General features: G+C 54.5%; 1 protein-coding gene and 2 long non-coding RNA genes across 4 annotated transcripts; 1 reads left to right on the top strand and 2 right to left on the bottom strand.

The window, feature by feature from the left end:
* Positions 1-25: 25 nt before the first annotated feature.
* RPS21 (ribosomal protein S21) lies at positions 26-1507 on the bottom strand. 2 transcript variants are annotated; one of them, XM_009215800.2, is made up of 6 exons: positions 1434-1506; positions 1187-1249; positions 876-939; positions 635-706; positions 183-238; positions 26-89 (listed from the first exon to the last, which is right to left on the bottom strand). In XM_009215800.2, the coding sequence occupies exons 2-6, from the start codon at positions 1234-1236 to the stop codon at positions 80-82; spliced, it is 252 nt and encodes an 83-aa protein (XP_009214064.1). In that variant the 5' UTR covers positions 1237-1249; positions 1434-1506; the 3' UTR covers positions 26-79. The 2 variants fall into 2 exon arrangements, with proteins under 2 accessions (XP_009214064.1, XP_009214062.1); XM_009215798.3 differs by having other exon boundaries at positions 26-706; positions 1434-1507.
* Positions 1508-1627: 120 nt separating this feature from the next.
* LOC116270835 lies at positions 1628-3301 on the bottom strand. Its single transcript, XR_004179141.1, has 3 exons — positions 3214-3301; positions 1871-2016; positions 1628-1753 (listed from the first exon to the last, which is right to left on the bottom strand). It is a non-coding gene; the product is annotated as an uncharacterized LOC116270835 (long non-coding RNA).
* LOC110740475 lies at positions 1690-3399 on the top strand. The gene is made up of 2 exons (XR_002515034.2): positions 1690-2021; positions 3011-3399. It is a non-coding gene; the product is annotated as an uncharacterized LOC110740475 (long non-coding RNA).
* The last annotated feature ends 17815 nt before the right edge of the window (positions 3400-21214 follow it).

Genomic DNA, 21214 nt, shown 5'->3' with positions numbered 1-21214 from the left:
CAGACACAGAACGAACCTGCACAGGTAGGTTTTCACTATTTATTTATGACAAATATTCCACTTCCATGATTCTCTCCAGTCAAAAGTTCCTAGAACCAGGGGAAAAGAACAACGTTAGGACCACGCCTCTGGAGCAGCCCTAGTCCACTCACTCTGCCCAAATGTGAGCCCCCCAACCTTACTTTGAGACGATGCCATCGGCCTTGGCCAATCGGAGAATGGAATCATCTGACTCACCCTTAAGAAAAAAAAAAAAACACTAAGAATATTTCCACTCCCGGCTGCTTGAGATGGCAGGTCAGCTGCGCCACCAGCCCATGTGTCTCCCCCGCTGAGCGAATGGAAACAGGCGCAGAAGGGGAGCCACCTCTCCCGAGGGGCAGCCTCCAGCCTGACTATGGCGTGAGATGGGGGGGACCTCCTAGTGGGAGGCAGGGTCTGCTGCCTGAGTGTTTTCTCAGAGCACCCCTCTTCCACCCCCAAGAAGCAGCAGGCAGCCAGCCCAGTCCAGCTGGCTCAAACTACTCTGCGAGCAAATCTACTCAGGCACCATCACACACTCAAATGCGCAGGGTAAAGCAGGGTCAAGTCCACGATGTCCCGAAGTGATGAGCAAAGCCCAGGGAACACTCACCATCCTACGAATGGCCCCGCAGATAGCATAAGTTTTAAACTGGCCATTAAACCTGCCTGTGACCTTGTCAACCTAGAAAAAGAAGAAGGGTCAGAAACCACTCCCCCAAGTTTGGGAAACACCAATCCTCAAAGCCAGTCTCTGCCTTACGTTCACCCTAGGGGCTCCTCCACAATGGGACAGGCCTGCCTTTCCCGGCACATACATCCCAACCTTCCCGCCTCCCGGGCTCCCAGCTCACCTCGGCCACGTTCATCTGGATGGATGCGTGGTCCTTGGCACCGATGATGCGGTTGCTAGCGGAGCTGTGGAGAAAGGCAGCAGTGAGCAGAAGGAACAGGGGGGTAAAAATGAAAGAGGGGACGTGGAGGGTTGGGAGGGTCTGCATGGAAAAGAGGAACGTCCGGGGAAGGATACGTGACGGACGTGGCGGGGTAAGGACAGGAGGGGTGTGAGGGGGACAACGACAGGCGACGGGACGTGGTGGTTCGGTAAAAACGGAAGAGGGGCATGTGGGGGGCGCAGTGACCCGGGCGTGGGGAGGGCGCTCACCATTTCCGCGGCACGTACAGGTCCACGAACTCGCCGGCGTCGTTCTGCATCTCGAGGCTGAGCCTGCGGAGTCACCGCGCGGCGCCGTGAGGACGGCCGGAACCGTGCCCCGGCTCCCGGCGCAAACCCGCCCCTAGGGTCACGGCCGCAGCCGCACACCGCACCCTGCACCCCGTCCCCCGCGTCCAAGCCCCCGCTTCCGCCCCAGCCCCAGCCCTGAGCCCCAAGCCAGCGCCGCGCACCACACCTGCTGCCACCACACCGCGCGCGCGAGAGAAAGGAAGCGGCTAGTTACCCGGCAGAAATATCAGCGGGCAAGGCGGGGCCTCGGCGAGCGCTTCCGGGTCACGCCGCCACAGCGAGTCTGCGCGGTGCTTTCTTGCCGGCCGGCGCCCTGACGCACTTCCGCTTCCGGCGGAGGAGGCTCTAGGATCCGCCGTACTGACCCTGAGGCGTGGGGCGTTGTTGGGGGTGGTCACCCTGTGTGGCGTCTTAGCGTAGCCCCTGGGTTGTGCTCCACGGACGCAGTCGACCCCTGTGAGCGCCTCGGGAGCCCCGAATGAGCAGCTGGGAGAAGGGGCGGGGACTGAGCCTCGCTGACCGCTGCCGACCGGGCCAGAGATACGGGCGTACCCCCCCCATAGTGCGCCTCCAGCGCCCCCGGTCCCCTCACCCTGCGGCCACCTGGGGCGTGGGACGGTGCTCCTGCCCAGGCACGGAGCCTCTGCGAGCGGAGGCCTGCTCCTGTGGTGCCTGCTATTCACACTCCCTCGGGCCGGTGGGCGAAGGACACCCGCAGGAACTCGGCAGAAGAGAAATTCAGACGGTTCCTGAGGTTAGGAAAAGGTCCCGGCCCACCGCGGGGTCGGAAGCACCCGACCGCTCTGCCATCCAATGTTTCACCAGTCAGATTCCCAGGGCAGGGCATGGGAAGCAGAATGCAAACTGGGGCACCGTTTCCCTGAAGCATTTTGGCCGCCTTTGTCATAGTGCTAGAGGTGCATACTCTTGGACCCCGCAAACCCGCTGCTGGGAATTTGCTCCAAGGAAGTAAAGATGATACAAAGATGGACCCACGAAGTGTGGTCGTTGGTTATGGGTGGGTTCTTGAGGAAGGCCTTATTAGCAGCCTGAACCCTGTTGCTAGGAGAAGCTCCAAGCCGCAGACGGAAGGAGCAGCGGGGCCTATGTGGGGTTCTTCTCTGGGAGGGGGACATGATCCTAAGATGTAGAACTAGCCTCAGAAAACTAAGGCCCAGTGGCCGGGCGCGGTGGCTCAAGCCTGTAATCCCAGCACTCTGGGAGGCGGAGGTGAGTGGATCACCTGCGGTCAGGAGTTCGAGACCTGCCTGGCCGACATGGTGAAACCCCATCTCTACTAAAAATACAAAAAATCAGCTGGGCGTGGTGGTGGGCGTCTGTAATCCCATCTACTCGGGAGGCTGAGGCAGGAAATTGCTTGAACCTGGGAGGCAGAGGTTGCAGTAAGCCGAGATTGCACCACTGCACTCCAGCCTGGATAAGAGTGAAATTCCGCCTCAGAAAAAAAAACAAGGTGAAAGCAGGGAAGGGGCCTGGCCAAGCCCCACAGCCCTCTCCCTGCCCCAACCCCTCCCAATTTCCCCCATCCCATTCCTCCGTGGAGCAGTATTGACTGAGAAGTGCTGATGCCATGCCCTTTCCTGGTGCCAAGGGTCCGTTAATGGAGAAAACAAAAATCCCAGACTGTGACACTAACATCTCAGAGTCGCCCCCACCCCACCTTTGTGGGAGTGTGCGTGGCAGTCCCTCAGTTAAATGTCCTCTTGGGACTTTGTCTTCCAGATGAGACAAGACCCCACAAGGACAGGCTCAGGACCACGAACATCCTGCCTCTCCTATAGCAGTCCCATAGGCTAAGCCACAGGAGCCTCTGGAAACACAGCTGGTGCCCCCACCACCCCTTTGCCTGGACAACCCTACTCCACACTGAGCTCCAAGTCTCAGCTCCCACATTCTTTCGCTGACCCAAGCCCATGTCAGCTTACATGGTTAAGGGCTCTCAGAGAACCCACTTCTCGTGACAATCGGCTTGTCATTAGACACTGATTTGTGGAACTGTTTGGCATCTTCCCTGTGACCTGGGGCTGCTGGAGCTGCGTTCCCGTGGGGCTGCACACAGTAGGCACACTGGACGCAGGATTAAATAAAGGCACCAAGGATCCCTGACAGCACCGTCCGAGTCAGGCCAACTTCATTCCGACTGTGGGAAGGTGTAACATCTGGACCTGGTTGGAACTGAGGCTGCAAGTTCTGTCCGGCTTGGAAACCACATGTTCATGTGGGCGGTGTGTCTGCTGTTGCTTGCCCTGAACTCCAGCAACCAGGCATCAGAAGTGAGGTCACTGAGGCCATTGTCTTTCAGGAAGGTCACTCTGTTCATGCAGGCCCTGAGATGTGTGCTCTTTCCAGACCCTCAGCATGTGTACGGAGATGTCTTGATGTTTGCAGTTGGAGATCTGCACAACTGACCTTCCCATCTATGTCTGTGTGTGGGTTGCCCAGCGAGGCCTGGGGGGTTAAGAGATTCTCTCTGGCTAGGCCGGGCGCGGTGGCTCAAGCCTGTAATCCCAGCACTTTGGGAGGCCGAGACGGGCGGATCACAAGGTCAGGAGATCGAGACCATCCTGGCTAACACGGCGAAACCCTGTCTCTACTAAAAACACAAAAAATTAGCCGGGCGAGGTGGCGGCGCCTGTGGTCCCAGCTACTCGGGAGGCTGAGGCAGGAGAATGGCATGAACCCGGGAGGTGGAGCTTGCAGTGAGCTGAGATCTGGCCACTGCACTCCAGCCTGGGCGACAGAGCGAGACTCCGTCTCAAAAAAAAAAAAAAAAAAAATTCTCTCTGGCTAAAAAGCCAGAGACAGGGGCAGCCAGAGGACTAGAAGGGACAGAATAGCAGAAGGAACTCCAGAGGTCTGCAGAGGGTCTTCCTTGAGTGGTCAGGAGAGTACTGTCAGTACATTTCCTAGAGGCTGGGGAAAAAAACATCCAGAAAGATTACTCTGCTTACACGGGACTGGAAATAGTACTTGCTTTCCTCAACTTTTCCAAACTGACAATCACAAGACATTGGATGGAGTACTCAGAAAGGTCTTGCCTCAGTCATGGGGAATAATTATCCCTGCCCTGAATGTTTCCCAGGTCCCACCTAAGAAATCATAAAGGCAAGACCTGAAAGAATCAGACTGCTTCCAAGTAATGTAATTGCATCCCAGAAAAAAAGCTGAAGAATATTCATAGGAATACAGTAGTATCAAGCACTCAGTAAGGTAAAACTCACATCGTGGCATCCAGTCAAAGACTGCCAGGCATTTAAAGAAGCAGAAAAATACGGCCTGTAATGAAAAAAAAAGCAATCAATGGAAATTGTTCCAGAACTAAAACAGATGCTAGAATTAGCAGATAAGGCCATTAATGTAACAGTTTTTATATAACATCCTCCATACAGTGAAAAAAATTTTAGCAGAGAAGTAAAAAAGATCCAGGGCCAGGCATGGTGGTTCACGCCTGTAATCCCAGCACTTTGGGAGGCCAAGGCGGGTGGATTACATGAGGTCAGGAGTTCCAGACCAGCCTGACCAGCCAGGTGAAACCCCATCTCTAGTAAAAATACAAAAATGAGCTGGGTGTGGTGATGTGCACCCGTAATCTCAGCTAGACTCGGGAAGCTGAGGCAGGAGAATCGCTTGAACCTGGGAGGCAGAGGTTGCGGTGAGCCGAGGTGGTGCCATTGTACTCCAGCGTGGACAACAAGAGCAAAACTCCATCGCAAAAAAAAAGGATCCCAGTTACGGTAATAGATACGAATTTCCTCAGCTGCTGCTAAAGTGGGGAGCAGGGAAGCCGAGGCTGTCCTGGGGTGAGGCCCTCATTTCATCCCGCACTTAGCACCACAGCCAGCAGCCAGCAGCCCCGCAAGCCCGTATCTTGGTCTCTATCCAAGCTTACCTGCATCTACGCAGCCCTCATCCTGCATGACAGTGAAGTGACTGTCACAGAGGACAGGATCAATGCTCTCACTGAAGCAGCTAGTGTAAATGTCAAACCTTTCTGGCCTGGCCAGTGTCACCATCAGGAACCTCACTGGCAGTGTGGGAACTGTTGAGCCTGTTCCAGCGGTTGGTGCTGCCCCAGCAGGAGGTCCTGTCTCTTCCACCACAGCTGCCTGAGCTCAGGAGAAGAAAAGAGAAGGAAAGAAGAATCTAAGGGGTCTGTTGAGGACATGGGCTTTTGTCTTTCTCACTGAACTTCTTTTGAAACATGTTCAGTAGTAAGTTGCACTCTAAAAAACTAACAGATGTGACAACTACAATATGAATACAAAAATATTATAAATGATACAATAAAAATATATATTATAGAAATATATAAATGTTAAAAATGTTAAAAATACAATAAAAACATAAGCCTGTAATCCCGGCATTTTGGGAGGCCGAGGCAGGCAGATCACCTGAGGTCAGGAGTTCAAGACCAGCCTGGCCAACATAGTGAAACCCCGGCTGTACTAAAAATACAAAAATTAGCCGGGCATGGTGGCGCGTGCCTATAATGCCAGCTACTCGGGCGGCTGAGGCAGGAGAGTCGCTTGAACCCAGGAGGCAGAGGTTGCAGTGAGCCGAGATCACACCACTGCACTCCAGCCTGGGTGGCAGAGTGAGACTGGAAAAAAACCCACTTCTGTACACTAGGGAATTTGACAAAGCTGCATACACGCATGTACAGGACAGGATGGATGCTCTGAGAAGACCACTGGCCGTCTATACATTCAGTGCAAGCAGGAAGTGGAAGTGGAGCAGAATTATGAATGGCATGCTTAGCCAGCGGTGGTGGCACAAACCTGTAATTCCAGCTACTCCGGAGGCTCAGGTGGGAGAACTGCTTGAACCCAGGAAGCAGAGGTTGCAGTGAGCCAAGATCACACCATTGCACTCCAGTTTGGGCAAGAGTGAGACTCCATCTCAAAATTTAAAAAAAGGTAAGCTACTAATAAAGGAGAGACAGATATGTATAAATAAATAAATACATACGTATGTAAGGGGCATGCTTAAATGTTAAGGGAAGCCAGGCATGGTGGCTCACACCTGTAACCCCAGCATTTAGGGAGTTCAAGGTGGGAGGATTGCTTGAGCCCAGGAGTTTGAAACCAGCCTGGGAACACATGGCAAGACTTCATCTCTACAAAAAATTTTTAAAATTATGGCCAGGCATGGTGGCTCACACCTGTAAATCCCAGCACTTTGAGAGGCCGAGGCGGGTGAATCACCTGAGGTCAGGAGTTCAAGACCAGCCTAGCCAACATGGCAAAACCCTGTCTCTACTAAAAATACAAAAATTAGCTGGGCATGGTGGCACATGCCTATACTCCCAGCTACTCGGGAGGCTGAAGCAGGAGAATTGCCTGAACCCAGGAGGCAGAGGTTGCAGTGAGCCGAGATCGCAACACTGTACTCTAGTCTGGGTGACAGAGTAAGATTCTGTCTCAAAAAAAAAATTAAAAAATTAGCCAGGTGTGGTGGTGCCTGTCTGTGGTCCCAGCTACTTGGGAGACTGAGATGGGAGGATGCTTTAGGGTGTCCAAGCTACAGTGAACCCTGTTCCCACCACTGCACTCTAGCCTGGGTGACAGAGTGAGACCCTGTCTCAAAAAAAAAAAAAAAAAGAAAAAGAAAATTAGCCGGGCATGGTGGTGAGCGCCTGTAATCCCAGCTACTCAGGAGGCTGAGACACAGGAATCACTTGAGCCCAGGAGGCAGAGGATGCAGTGAGCCAAGATCATGCCACTGTTCTCTAGCCTGGGCAACAGAACAAGACTTCGTTTCAAAAAACAAAACAGGGCCGGGCGCAGTGGCTTACGCCTGTAATCCAGAACTTTGGGAGGCCGAGGCGGGCAGATCACCTGAGGTCGAGAGTTCGAGACCAGCCTGCCCAACATGGAGAAACCCCATCTCTACTAAAAATACAAAAAAATTAGCTGGGCATGGTGGCACATGCCTCTAATCTCAGCTACTCGGGAGGCTGAGGCAGGAGAATCCCTTGAACCTGGGAGGCGGAGGTTGCAGTGAGCCAAGATCGTGCCATTGCACTCCAGCCTGGGCAAAAAGAGCAAAACTCAGTCTAAAAGAAATAAAAATAAAAATAATCAAAATAATTCACCCTATAACACACTAAAATGGAAAACCACGTGATCATCTCAAGATCAGGTGATCAGAGGATTTGACAAAATCCGACATCCATTCCTGATTTTTAAAAACAACAGCTTTCAGCAAAGTAAAGATGGAAGGAAACTTCCTCACCCTGAGAAAGGGCACCTGTGAAAGATACAACCAATGTGTTACTCATAGGTAAAGACAAGATGCTTTCCTAAAGCCAGGAGCAATACAAGGATTTCTGCTCTCACCACTTCCATTCAACACAATACCGGAGGTTCTAGCCAGGGCAATAAGGCAGAGAAGGACAAAAGACATCCAGATTGGAAAGGAAGAGGCCACTGTTCTTAGCAAACAGCATGATCGTTTATGTAGAAAATCCAATTGAACCTACAAAAATACTACTCGACTAATGAATGAGTTTACTGAGGCTTCCAGTCACAGGAAACAACACACACACAAACATGCCTAAACCATTTTGTCATGGCTGGGCGAAGAAATTGAAATTTAAAGAAATTGGCACTATGTTTGGCTGGGTGGTGGTTTGTGCCTCATCTAGCACTTTTGGGAGGCAGGAGGGCAGATTAGGGTCGGGGATGAGACTGTCCTGGCCAGGTCTGCAGAAAGCCACAGCATTAGGCGTGGTGCTGGCGGCCCTGTAGTCCCAACTACTCAGGAGGCTGAGGCAGGAGAATGGCGTGAACCGAGGAGGCGGGGCTTCCTGCCGTGGTGAGCGAGATCATGCCATACACTCCAACCTGGGTGACAGAAGTGAACTCCGTCTCAAAAAAAAGAAAGAAAAAGAAAAAGTTTTTTTATGTTTAATTTTTTGGGGTACATAGTGGGTGTGTACATTTATAGGGCACAGGAGATATTTTGATACAGGCATGCAATGCATAGTAATCACATCAGGGGAAATGGGGTGTCCATCACCTCAAGCGTTTATCCTTTGTGTTACAAATAATCCAGTTATACTCTTTTAGTCATTTTAAAATGTGCAATCAAACACTAGGTCTTGTTCTTTCTTTCTTTCTTTTTTTTTTTTTTTTTTGAGACGGAGTCTCGCTCTTTTGCCCAGGCTGGAGCACAGTGGCACGAACTCGGCTCACTGCAAGCTCCGCCTCCCAGGTTCACGCCATTCTCCTGCCTCAGCCTCCCGAGTCAAGTAGCTGGGACTACAGGCATCCGCCACCGTGCCAGGCTAATTTTTTGTATTTTTAGTAGAGACGGGATTTCACCGTGTTAGCCAGGATGATCTGGATCTCCTGACCTGTGATCCACCCTCGGCCTCCCAAAGTGCTGAGATTACAGGCATGAGCCACCGCGCCCAGCCTCTACTTTTTTTTATACCCATGAATCATCCCCATTTGCCCCCCACCTCCCACTCCACTACCCTTCCCAGCCTCTGGTAACCATCTTTCTACTGTCTATCTCCACAAATTCAATTGTTTTAATTTTTAGCTCCCACGAATAAATGAGAACATGTGAAGTTTACCTCTCTGTGCTGGGATTATTTCACTTAACATAATGACCTCCAGTTCTATCCATGTTGTGGCAAATGACAGGATCTCATTCTTTTTTGTGGCTGAATAGTACTCCATTGTGTACATGTACCGTATTTTCTTTACCCCTTTGTTTGTTGATGGACACAGGTTGATTCCAAATCTTGGCTATTGTGAATAGTGCTGTGATAAACATGGTAGTGCACATAATCTCTTTCTTTTCTTTTCTTTTCTTTTTTTTTTTTTGAGACACAGACTCACTCTGTCACCCAGGCTGGAGTGCAGTGGTGTGACCTCTGCTCACTACAACCTCTGCCTCCAGGGTTCAAGTGATTCTTCTCCCTCAGTCTCCCGAGTAGCTGGGACTACAGGCGCCGCCACCACGCCCGGCTAATTTTTTGTATTTTTTAGTAGGGACAGGGTTTGACCGTGTGAGCCAGGATGGTCTCGATCTCCTGACCTCGTGAACTGCCCGCCTCAGCCTCCCAAAGGGCTGGGATTACAGGCGTGAGCCACTGTGCCCAGTCTAGATTTTTTTTTTCTGTAGAGTTGTTTAAGCTCCTTATATATTCTGGTTACTAATCCCTTGTCAGATGGGTAGTTTGCACATATTTTCTCCCATTCTGTGGGTTGTCTCTTCACTTTGTTGATAGTTTGCTTTGCAGAAACTGTTTAACTTGATGTGACCCCATCTGTCCATTTTTGCTTTGGTTTCCTATGCTTGTAGGGTATTACTCAATAAATCTTTGCCCAGTTCAATGTCCTGGAGAGTTTCCCCAATTTATCTTTTAGTAGTTTCATGGTTTGGGGTTTTATATTTAAGTCTTTTTTTTTTTTTTTTTTTTTTTTTTTTTTTTCGGGGTTTCACTTTTTTGCCCAGGCTGGAGTGCAGTGGCCGGATCTCAGCTCACTGCAAGCTCCGCCTCCCGGGTTCACGCCATTCTCCGGCCTCAGCCTCCCGAGTAGCTGGGACTACAGGCGCCCGCCACCTCGCCCGGCTATTTTTTTTTGTATTTCTTAGTAGAGACGGGGTTTCACCGTGTTAGCCAGGATGGTCTCGATCTCCTGACCTCGTGATCCGCCCATCTCGGCCTCCCAAAGTGCTGGGATTACAGGCTTGAGCCACCGCGCCCGGCCAATATATTTAAGTCTTTAATCCATTTTGATTTGATTTTTTTATATGGCAATAGATAGGGATCTGGTTTCATTCTTCTGCATGTGGATATTCATTTTTCCCAGCACTATGTCTTGAAGAGACTGTCCTGTCCCCATTTTATGTTCTTGGCACATGTGTCAAAAATGAGTTTACTGTAGATGTATGGATTTATTTCTAGTTCCTCTATTCTGTTCCATTGGTCTGTGTGTCTGTTTTTATGCTAGTACCATGCTGTTTTTGTTACTATAGCTCTGTAGTCTGATTTGAAGTCAGTTAATGTGATTCCTCTAGTTTTGTTGTTTTTGTTCAAGAAAGCTTTGGTTGTTCTGGGTCTTTTATGGTTCCATATAAATTTCAGGATTGTATTTTTCTATTTCTGTGAAGAATGTCATTTATATCTATATTTTTTTCATACAGAGTTTCATTCTTGTTGCCCAGGCTGGAGTGCAATGATGCAATCTCAGCTCGGTGCAGCCTCAGCCTCCCAGGTTCAAGTGAGTCTCCTGCCTTAGCTAAGTAGCTGGGATTACAGGTACATGCCACTATGTCCGGCTAATTTTTTGTATTTTTAGTAGATACAGGGTTTCACTGTGTTGGCCAGGCTGGTCTTGAACTCCGGACTTCAGGTGATCCACCTGCCTCGGCCTCCCAAAGTGCTGGGATTGCAGGCATGAGCCACCACGCCCAACCAGATGTTTTAATAAGAATTGCATTGAACCGGCCGGGCGCGGTGGCTCAAGCCTGTAATCCCAGCACTTTGGGAGGCCGAGACGGGCGGATCACAAGGTCAGGAGATCGAGACCATCCTGGCTAACACGGCGAAACCCCGTCTCTACTAAAAACACAAAAAATTAGCCGGGCGAGGTGGCGGCGCCTGTGGTCCCAGCTACTCGGGAGGCTGAGGCAGGAGAATAGCGGGAACCCGGGAGGCGGAGCTTGCAGTGAGCTGAGATCTGGCCACTGCACTCCAGCCTGGGCGACAGAGCGAGACTCCGTCTCAAAAAAAAAAAAAAAAAAAGAATTGCATTGAACCTGTAGGTTGCTTTGCATAATGTGGACATTGTAATAATATTTATTCTTCCAGTCCTTGAACATGGAATATCTTTCCACTTTTTGTATGTGTCTTCTTCAATTACTTGCATCAATGTTTTAGGGGTTTTTTGGGGGGATTATTTTGTTTGTTTGTTTGTTTGTTTTTTCAGGTGGAGTCTCACTCTGTCTCCCAGGCTGGAGGACAGTGGCGTGATCTCAGCTCACTGCAATCTCTGCCTCCTGGGTTCAAGCGATTCTCCTGCCTCAGCCTCCCAAATAGCTGGGATTACAGGCGACACCACCACGCCCAGCCAATTTTTGTATTTTTAGTAGAGACAGGGTTTCACTATGTTGGCCAAGATGGTCTTGAACTCCTGACTTCAGGTGATCCGCCCACCTCAGCCTCCCAAGATGCTGGGATTACAGGCGTGAGCCACCGTGCCCAGCCAATGTGTTAGTTTTCATTGTAGAGATCTTCCACTTCTTTGTTAAGTTAATTCCTAGCTATTTTATTTTATTTGTAGCTATTGTAAATGGGGTTACTTTCTTGATTTCTTTTTAAGATTGTTCACTGTTGGAATACAGAAATGTTACTGATTTTTGCGTGTTGATTTTGTATCCTGCAGCTGAATTTATCCGTTTGAATAGTTTTTTGATGGAGTCTTTTGGTTTTTCTGAATATAAGATCATACCATCTGCAAACAAGGATAATTTGACTTCTTCCTTTCCAATGTGGGTACCCTGTGTTTCTTTCTCTCGTCTGACTACTCCAGCTAGGACTTCCCGTACTATGTTTAATAACAGTGATAAAAGTGGGCATCCTTGTCATATTCCAGAACTTAGAGGAAAGGCTTTCAGTTTTCCCCATTCAGTATGATACTAGCTGTAGGTCTGTCATATATGGCTTTTATTATATTGAGGTATATTCCTCCTGTACCCAGTTTTTTGTTTTTTTGTTTTGTTTTGTTTTGTTTTTGAGATGGAGTCTCACTCTTTCGCCCAGGCTAGAGTCAGTGGTGCAATCTTGGCTCGCTGCAAGCTCCACCTCCCGGGTTCACGCCATTCTCCTGCCTCAGCCTCCTGAGTAGCTGGGACTACAGGCACCTGCCACCACGCCCAGCTAATTTTTTGTATTTTTAGCAGAGATGGGGTTCCACTGTGTTAGCCAGGATGGTCTCAATCTCCCGACCCCGTGATCCACCCACCTCAGCCTTCCAAAGTGCTGGGATTACAGGCGTGAGCCACCTCACCCGGCCCCTATACCCAGTTTTTTGTTGTTGTTTTTTGTTTTGTTTTGTTTCATTTTGTTTTGTTTTTTTGAGATGGAGTCTGGCTCTGTTGCCCAGGCTGGAGTGCAATGGCGTAATCTCGGCTTACTGCAACCTCCGCCTCCCAGGTTCAAACAATTCTCCCACCTCAGCCTCCCGAGTAGTTGGGATTACAGATACCACCACCACGCCTAGCTATTTTTTTTTTTTTTTTTTTTTGTATTTTTAGTAGAGACAGGGTTTCACCATGGCTGGCACTAGGTCCGAGTCTCGAACTCCTAGGGTACCTTCGCGATCCACCTGCCTGGAGCCTCCTCATGCCCCTTTCCAGGACATGGTGAAGACAGGCAGAGCACTGGGCTGGCCGGGCCTGAGCACTGGGTACTGGGTCCCAGCATGAGTCTCCCTGGAGTACAGGCCAACCCAGCAGGGAGACCTGGAGAAGTCGGAAACATCCACCAATGTCCCGTCGTTTCCCCACACCTCCTGGGGGCTGGCTGAAGTCTGAGCCAAATGACAGGAAAAGAGGCACTTCCATCCCAGTGGACACACCGAGGGCTCCCATGCTGGCCGGGCGCCAGACCAACTCAACCAAACTGGTTCAAAGAGAGGAAGCTGAAGGGGAGACCGGAAGCAAGGCCCACTCCGCCTCCAGGCCTGCCTAGGGCAGAGACTGGGGTCTGTCCCCACCCAGGACCTGTGGGCCTATATCCTGACCTGGGCCCAAGCTGACCTCTGACCCCAATGTAGACGGAGCCCCAGTCCCGGCTCCCGGCCAACTTCTTTATTTTATTTTATTTTATTTTTTTGAGATGAAGTCTCGTTCTGTCCCCCAGGCTGGAGTGCAGTGGCACAATCTCGGCTCACTGCAAGCTCCGCCTCCCTGGTTCACACCATTCTCCTGCCTCGGCATCCCAAGTAGCTGAGACTACAGGCGCCCGCCACCACGCCCGGCTAATTTTTTTGTATTTTTAGTAGAGATAGGGTTTCACCGTGTTAGCCAGAATGGTCTTGATCTCTTGACCTACTGATTTACCTGCCTCGGACTCCTGAAGTGCTGGGATTACAAGCGTGAGCCACCGCGCCCGGCCTCCAGGCCAACTTCTGACCCCAGGCCCCAGCATTCCAGAGCGAGGGCAGCACCGTAATTAAGGCAGAGACCTGGAAACCAGACAGGCCTGTTTCTGGTGTCACCGCCACACACACCCAGCCCTTCTCCTCTCTGAGCCTCAGTTTTCCCATCTGGAGGCAGAACCTTTCCTCCTTAACCCTGGGTGGAGGTGAGGATTTATAAGGAAAGGGACTGCCAGGGACCCCATGAGGGGTGCACTATGAAAGGCAGTGTCCAGTCCACACGGGGCGCACATGCAGACACAGAGAAAGACTAACTTTTACTACTTTTACTTTTGCTGCTGCTTTCCCAGTGAAAATGGGCCACCTTTGGCCGGGTGCGGTGGCTCATGCCTGTAATCCCAGCACTTTGGGAGGCCGAGGCGGGCGGATCACGAGGTCAGGAGATCGAGACCATCCTGGCTAACACGGTGAAACCCCGTCTCTACTAAAAGTGCAAAAAATTAGCGGGGCATGGTGGCGGGTGCCTGTAGTCCCAGCTACTCGGGAGGCTGAGGCAGAAGAATGGCGGGAACCCAGGAGGCGGAGCTTGCAGTGAGCGGAGATTGCACCACTGCACTCCAGCCTGGGTGACAGAGCAAGACTCCGTCTCAAAAAAAAAAAAAAAAAAGAAAAAAAGAAAATGGGCCGCCTCTGTCTACCTGTGTGTCCAGGAAGGAGCCTGGGACTGGCTCTCAGGGGGCCTAGCTCCTCTTGCCCTCTGGGAAATGTGCAGATTGTCTAAGCCAGCAAGCAGGCAGGGGAAGGGGGTGGCCGGCCAGACGCAGGGCTCCATGGAACAAGGTCCCCAGTGCCAGGGCAGGACAGCAGGGCCTGGAGAGCCATCGTCAGCAGGCTCCATCCTTCTACCTGTGAACTGTGGCCTGAGAGGTGCCTGGCACCTGTCGGGGCCCCACAGAGACCCCATGGCAGCCCTGTGGGGAGGGCAGTTTTCAGCCTATTGACAGAGCAGGGACTGAGGCCAAGGGGGACAGAGTCGCTTCCCCGGAGTCGTGGAGTGAGGATTCGAGGGCGTGCCCAGTGGGAATGGCAGGATTTTGGGCACGGCACGTTCAGAGGCAGCAGTGTGGCACCCAGCCGGGAGCCTGGGACAGGCCCCAGAGGAAGGCGGCTGGGACTCCTGCTCCGCCCCCACCTCCCTGAGCCCAGCCCAGCTGCTTCTGAGAGCATCAGGCCCGCGAGATGTGCCTGCGCTGCAGAAACAGGCCCAGAGGCAGGGCTTTGTTATGCCTTGAAAGCCTCCGCTGAAAGTGATGGAATCCAAATTCCTGCCCCAGGTGAGTCGCCCAGGCTTGTCTTGCTTAGCCTGGCTCTCCCAGCTCCTCAAGGCTCCCAGTTCTGTGGCCCGGCTGGAGCTCCAAGGCCCTGGAAGGTCTTGTGGGTCCCAGCAAGCCCTGAGGGGCAGCCAGGAGGCCTCATCTGCTGGGACTTCTGCAGGTGGCTCCACAGGGCCACAGGGGATGGAGACTAAGCAGCCCTGCAAAGGGACCCCAAAGAGGGGATGGGGTTGCACCCCAGGGCCGCCACTGTGTGCCATGCAGACCTCTCAAACGCAGACCTCTCCACTGGCCATGCGGGTGGGAGGCGCCCAGAAGCTGGCAGGGTTCAGGAGGGTTCCTGCCAAGAACCTGGCACCCGGCCTGGGAGGCAGGCAGAGCCGCGGCCCCCACCTCCCTCCTACAGCGCCACCAGCTCTCAGCGCTTCCTGGGGCCCCTACCTCAGGGGGCTGCTTTGCCCACTCCCCTCGGGGCCTCACGCCCACCCAGCAGGGAGGCACCATCGTCCCCACTCAACACGTGAAGCCCTCAGACTCTCCCAGGCTCCCAGCCAGGGAGGCGCTGAGCCAAGACTGGGCAAGGAATGGGCCAGGCCCTCCGGCTCCCCAACCATCCTTCCAGCCAGGACACAGGGCAGCCCCTGGCTGGCCACTGTCCCCAGCTTCAGGAGCCTGCACCAGGAGCTAGGAACCTTCTCTGAGCTCTAGGTCTGCATGATAAGGCTACCTGAGAACCAGTATTGATTGATTGATTCACTCCACAAACACAGGTGCTCCTCGACGCCCCGTGAGGTCACGTCCTGATAAACCCGTGGTAAGTTGGAACTACCGACAGCTGAAATGCACTGATACCCTTAACCCACGGCACAGCACAGCTGGGCCCCCCTGCCTTATACACACCAGCACGCTTCCATCAGCCTACAGCTGGGCGAAATCATCCCACACGAAACCTCCTGTATAATAACGCATCAGATACCGCACGTAATTCGTCCAGTGCCATAAGAAAGAGAAAAACAGATCCGTTGTGTGGGCACGTGAAGTACGGTTTCTACCGAACAATTCCAAGTCAGGAGCCGGAACCGCAGAGCACAGAGCACCCACCATGTCCAAGCCCCGTGGTGGGTACAGGGGCTCCTTGGTGCACGGAACAGACAGGCCTGTGCCCAGGGAGCTCGCAGCCTAGGGCAGGGGACAACTGACATCTCAGGAGGGTCGAGGGCAGTGGGTCTCACCAGGGAGATTCACTGCCCCGGGACACGGGGCTACTCAGAAGATATTTTTGGTTGTCACGACTGGAGGGAAGTGCTTCTGGCGTCTAGGGAGTGGGGGCCAAGCAGCCCCACCTCAGGGCAGTGTCCAGCCAGACTGTCCAACCAGCACCTGTTTAGGGGCTCTGAAGGGCCATGGCCTGGGTGAAGGGGCTCCAGGGGCAGGGTGGCCAGGGAAGGCCTCTCTGAGCAGGGGACTTTCACAGAGCGAGAACTGAGATGGCCCAGTCCCTCTGCAGGTCCCCACAGCCTGGGAAGAGGAGAATCTGAGAGTGCGGCCGCCTGGGGACAGGCCGAGGCAGGCGGGTCCTGAGGGAGCAGCCGCCTGGTGCCAGGTCTGGGGAATTCCAGGAGGCAAAGCCCTCCTCCAGGCTCCAAGTTCCCAGCGGCCCCTGCCACATTCCTCCACCTGGGTGGGCAGGGGTGCAGGGGCTCAGCGCATTCCTGGTGGAGATAGGGAGGCCAGCCAGTGGCCTGCGCCAGCCTGCTGTGGGGCCTGGGGAGCCCTGTCCAGGCTCTGCCGAGCTCGGCGTATTGGAGCTGAGCCAGTCGGCCTTTGCTGGAACATGCAGGCGGAGGTCGCCTTTCGCCTTTCTGTGTGGGGAGGAGCCACTTGCAGATGAGGCAGGGATTCACCAGCCCTGGGACGGGGGTGGGGGGCGGGGGGAGCGACAGGACACAGCCACACTTCACCTCCAACCCAGCCTCCCCATCTGTAAAATGCAGACAACAAGGGGGCCGGGGCGTGGCTCACACCTGTAATCCCAGCACTTTGAGAGGCCGAGGCCTGTGGATCACTTGAGGTCAGGAATTCAAGACCAGCCTGGCCAACATGGTGAAACCTTGTCTCTACTAAAAATACAAAAATTAGCTGGGTGTGGTGGCTCACACCTGTAATCCCAGCTACTCAGGAGGCTGAGGCAGGAGAATCGCTTGAATCTGGGAGGCAGAGGTTACAGTGAGCCGAGATCGCGCCACTGCACTCCAGCCTGGGTGACAAGAGCAAAACTCCATCAAAGAAAAGAGAAAAAAAAAGAAAAACAAGAGCAGATCCCTCTCAGGAGATGGTAGCCAGCTTAGCACTCGGCCTGAAGTTGGCTCCACGGGCTGCCTGGGTTTCCTGCACAGAGATGGGAGGGAGGCACAGAGGGGCTCAAGTCAAGAAAACACAACCCCCCAGGTTTTCAGGGGGCTAGAGGCGGGGGCTGCGCCTCTGACCTCAAGCTGCACAGCAAGCCCTTCGTGGAACAAGGAAAAGGCGGCGGGCAACGGGGCCGACGGGCGCTGCCCTGACCACCAGGAGGCTCCGTGGCAGCTGCTCTCTTGCCCACCATCCCCACTGCCACTCCCTGGGGTTCTGAGAGAGAGCCCCCGTGGGAGGCCACGTACAGACCTCCGACCTGGCTGCCAAGGGTGGTCCAGATCCCTTGCGAGAGGGAGCCTGGGCTCCCAGTGGACCCCAGCACCATCTGTGGAGCGGGAGCCTTCCTTCCAAGTCTCCGTGTGTTTACATTCCCCCAGGAAATAGCTCCCCAGAGAGCTGCAAATATTTTCTTCATGTTGGAACTTGTGGCAAACAGAGGCCTGGAGTGGGCCCACCCACCACTTTGCCCTTCCACACATCGGGGGCCCAGTGGGATGCTGGGGTTACCTCCTCCCCTGGCCCACCCCCTCCCCCTCCCACCAGGGGGTAGGCACTGGGCAGGCACGTGGGGGGCCCAGCTGGGGCATCTTCCTGCTGGAGCTGGGGCTGCCAGCCCAGGGCATTTGGTGGCACTGCCGTCCTCCCACCTTTCAGCCTGCCTTTTGTGAAACTGGGGTGACAATAGGTGGAGGTGGCTGAGGTGTTGCTTGGCGCTTTGAATCAATGGAGACTCTCAGGGATGGGAGTCAGGCCCCGGACCTGCCCAGTAACTGAGGCTCCTGGCAGACCCTCCCACTCCAGGCTGAGTCAGCGTGTAGGGTTGGGTGTCCTGCGTTTGTCATGGCCCTAAACACAGGCCCACACTTCTCTGTGCATGAGCACAGGTCCAGCTGGCATTGGCAGGCTGTGTGGGTGGCCCACAAGCACCAAAAAGTAATCTGCCTCCACTGACCTCCACCTGAAGACCCCCAGACACCCGCCCGTCTGAACCACTCAGCATCCATGCCCTCCCTGGCTGTTGGTCTCAGCCCCACGCTCCTCCCTCTCCCCCTCCACACTGGTGAGGGGCCAGTGGTCATGGCACATCCCAGGCCTCCGGTCCCTGGTCCCCGGGCAGCCCCTCCAAGAGTCCACCAAGTGCTGTTCCTGTCCACGGCCGACTGATGTCTACTGTGTGGACGGACCACGTTTCTCTCCCCAGTCGACTCTGGAAGGCCGTTCGGGTCATTTCCACCTGATGGCTCTGGTGCCTGGCGCTGCCGTGCATGTTCACCCATGAGTGTCTGTGTGGACACATGTTTACGCTTCTCTCTGCAGCTACCAGGTGTGGAGCTGCTGGGCCGTGTGCAACTCTGTTCAATCCTTTGAGATTGAACAACCTCTGAGTTGTTCAGTCAATCCTTTGAGATTTGACACCCGCCAGCTGGTATCCTAGTGGCGCCTGCATGGGGGTCCCGGTCCCTGCAGGATCCTGCCTGCAGTTGTTAATGTCTTACTTCCTGATTCTGTTGGAGGCTACACACCGTGGTCCTCAGGTGGGCATAAAAGGAGGCTGGAGTCTGGGCACCGGGCCCTTGCCTGCCATGCCTGGTGTGGGAGGATGTGGGTCCCAGGGCTGTGGGAAGGTGACGGGAGAGGGTGATGGGTCATGCGGCCACCATGGTCCAGCAGTCCAGCACTGGACTCGGATGCAGCAGTAAGCACACGGAGCTGCCTCTGCCTTGTGTGCTGCATCTAGGGGGCTGACGTGGGTCAGGACATCTCATCCTGGATGCCCAAGGACACGCTGCACTATCCTCCGTGAGCTGGGGGCAGCAACATGCCTCCTGGGCAGAGGGCGCGAGGACAGAGGGCCCAGCCGTGCTGTGGACAGCACTTTCGGTGTGGAAGTGTGCAGCCTGGGAGCCGCCACTCCTGGGATCCTGGTTCACTGCAGAATCTGGACCAGCTCCTGGGCAGGAACTGTGGCCTGTTGTGTCCCTGCTATGGCACCAGCCCCTAGACTAAGCCAAGCACCACGTTCGATCCAGTCAAATAAATAAGTTACCGAGGCTCACAACTGTAATCCCTAAGACCCTTGGCTGAGCTTGGCAGGTCCAGGGCAGTAGCAGGGGGAACACACAAAGACAGCAAGAGAGACAGACAAAGATAGACACAAAGAGATACAGAGACAGAGAGATACAGAGACAGAGAGATGGAGACAGGCAGAAACGGAGAAACAAAGAGAGAGAGATAGAGACAGAAAGAGGCAGAGAATGAGAAGCCTGAGGGAGAGTCAGGAGAGGCAGGAGTGAGAGGGGGATGCCTCCCTCCACCCCAGTGGCCCTGGCTAGCTGAAGCACACAGCAGGGGCTGCTGGGCCCCACCAGGGCGCCCGCAGAGGGGATGAAGCTCTGGGGGCATTCATGTGGCTGGAAGCGGCTGACTGTGGGGCCTGGGCGTTGTCCTTGCAGTGCGGGAAAGCCGACTGGGATGAGGGAGGCCTTTGCAGAGCTGCAGGTGTTCCCGTCCATATGGGACCCCCAACCAGATGTCCCAAGGTGGGTGAGGGGCCGGGCCAAGCTGGCTGCCTCTGAGGGGCTCTTAGCCCAGGAGGCTGGGTTCATGGGAGACATTTGAGAGTGGGCTCATGGGGGCCCTGGCCCCACCCAGGGCGCAGTCCCAGGTTCCTGCCCGGGCTCTGGCTCTGCCCACTGGGCCCTCCTGGGAAGTCAGATTCCTCCTGGGCTTCGAAGCCTTCTGGCCATATAAGGCCGTCTGTGGGCACCTCCTGGAGAAGCTCAGAGCCCTCACCCCCCACCCCCCACCCCGCCCCATTCTCTATGAGAACCAGAGCTCAGCCAGGCAAGAACAGAGGCAGGGGAGGGCCTGCTGGAGCCATGGTCCTGTGGGGGAGGAGGGCACAGGCAGGCCAGACCCCAGGGGCTGAGGCTCAGGGTCCCTAGTCACCCTGCCCAGCATGCTGGGGCGCCCCCATTCCCCCTGTTTCCCCTGGGGCTCCCTAGGGCTCCCCAGTCTAGGCCTGAGGCAGGCAAGTGGTAAGAATAGGTGTTACAGGGTAGGGGGACCGCAGTTAAATAAGATTAAGGTGACACCTGGAAACGTAGATGCCCAGCATCGGGGTGGACGCTGCAGCCGTGTGCCACTGCATGCTTACCTTGGGTGATGCCTTTTCTGGGGCTCCCCACAGATCTGGGGGCAGGAGTCCTGGACTCTGCCTCACACCCCAGCAAGGTGCTGAGAGGTGCCCTGACAGGAGCCCCCACTTGAGGGAGGGGATGGGTTGGGGTCCTGGGAGCCGCCTTGTTACTGGACTGGCCTCTTCCCTGCCAAGCTGTAGGTGGTTAGATACCAGGGAGGTCCCAGGCCCCCTCCCTGGGAGTTCCCAGGGCCCCCCGCTCCTTCCCTCCTAGAGGCTGGCGGGGTGGAGGCTCCCCTACACCCAGCTACACACGCCAAGGCCGGGGCAGGGGCGTCCAGGTGGGATCCTGGACTCTGGACTTGCGGTTGCCAGGCAGACCACCCTACAGAGCTCCACGAGGCCCCCCCATTTCTGAGCACCCCAGGTTTGTCTGCTTGTCATGGGGCCGGGCCCACCTGCACAGGGCACTGGTCCAAGCACTTCTCCTTGCCACTTGGGAAGAAAAGGAGCTGGGTGGGCGAGAGGAGCCTCTCGGAGCATATGTGGAGAGCCCAGGAGCCAGGATGCTGACCCTGTCTAGGTCTCCCACACTGGGCACCACCTAAGCCTGTCTGTGCCCCCTCTTGCATGGGGGCCCATCTCAAATCCCCTATGTATGAACCCAGTGGCGGCCTTTGGGTCGGGCCTGCAGGGGTCTTGGGGAGTGGGCAGGCATGAGGCATATGACCTGCATGGGTGACTTGTCTCCTGGTGCACTAAGGTGGTGGCCATGCTCCGGGCATGGTGCCTGGCCTGGAAGGCTCTGAAGAGCCCCAAGTCTGTGGAGGGGCCTCCCCATGAGTGGTGCCTGGGGCTGTGTGGCCCGTGAGCTGGGCACACACAGCAAGTGGCAGAGGGGCCAGGGGCCGGGCAGCGGTGG

This window comes from Papio anubis, chromosome 16 (assembly GCF_008728515.1).
Source record: "Papio anubis isolate 15944 chromosome 16, Panubis1.0, whole genome shotgun sequence".
NCBI classification, from domain to species: domain Eukaryota; kingdom Metazoa; phylum Chordata; class Mammalia; order Primates; family Cercopithecidae; genus Papio; species Papio anubis.
Note: the sequence above shows the minus strand (reverse complement) of the source record. Positions and strands in the feature narration are given on the sequence as shown.

Coding starts and splice junctions, on each gene's coding strand:
- RPS21 (XM_009215798.3), bottom strand. CDS start 1,236: ATGCAGAACGACGCCGGCGAGTTCGTGGACCTGTACGTGCCGCGGAAA. Junction 940..1,186: donor CTGTACGTGCCGCGGAAATG/GTGAGCGCCCTC, acceptor CTTTCTCCACAG/CTCCGCTAGCAACCGCATCA. Junction 707..875: donor TCCAGATGAACGTGGCCGAG/GTGAGCTGGGAG, acceptor TTCTTTTTCTAG/GTTGACAAGGTCACAGGCAG.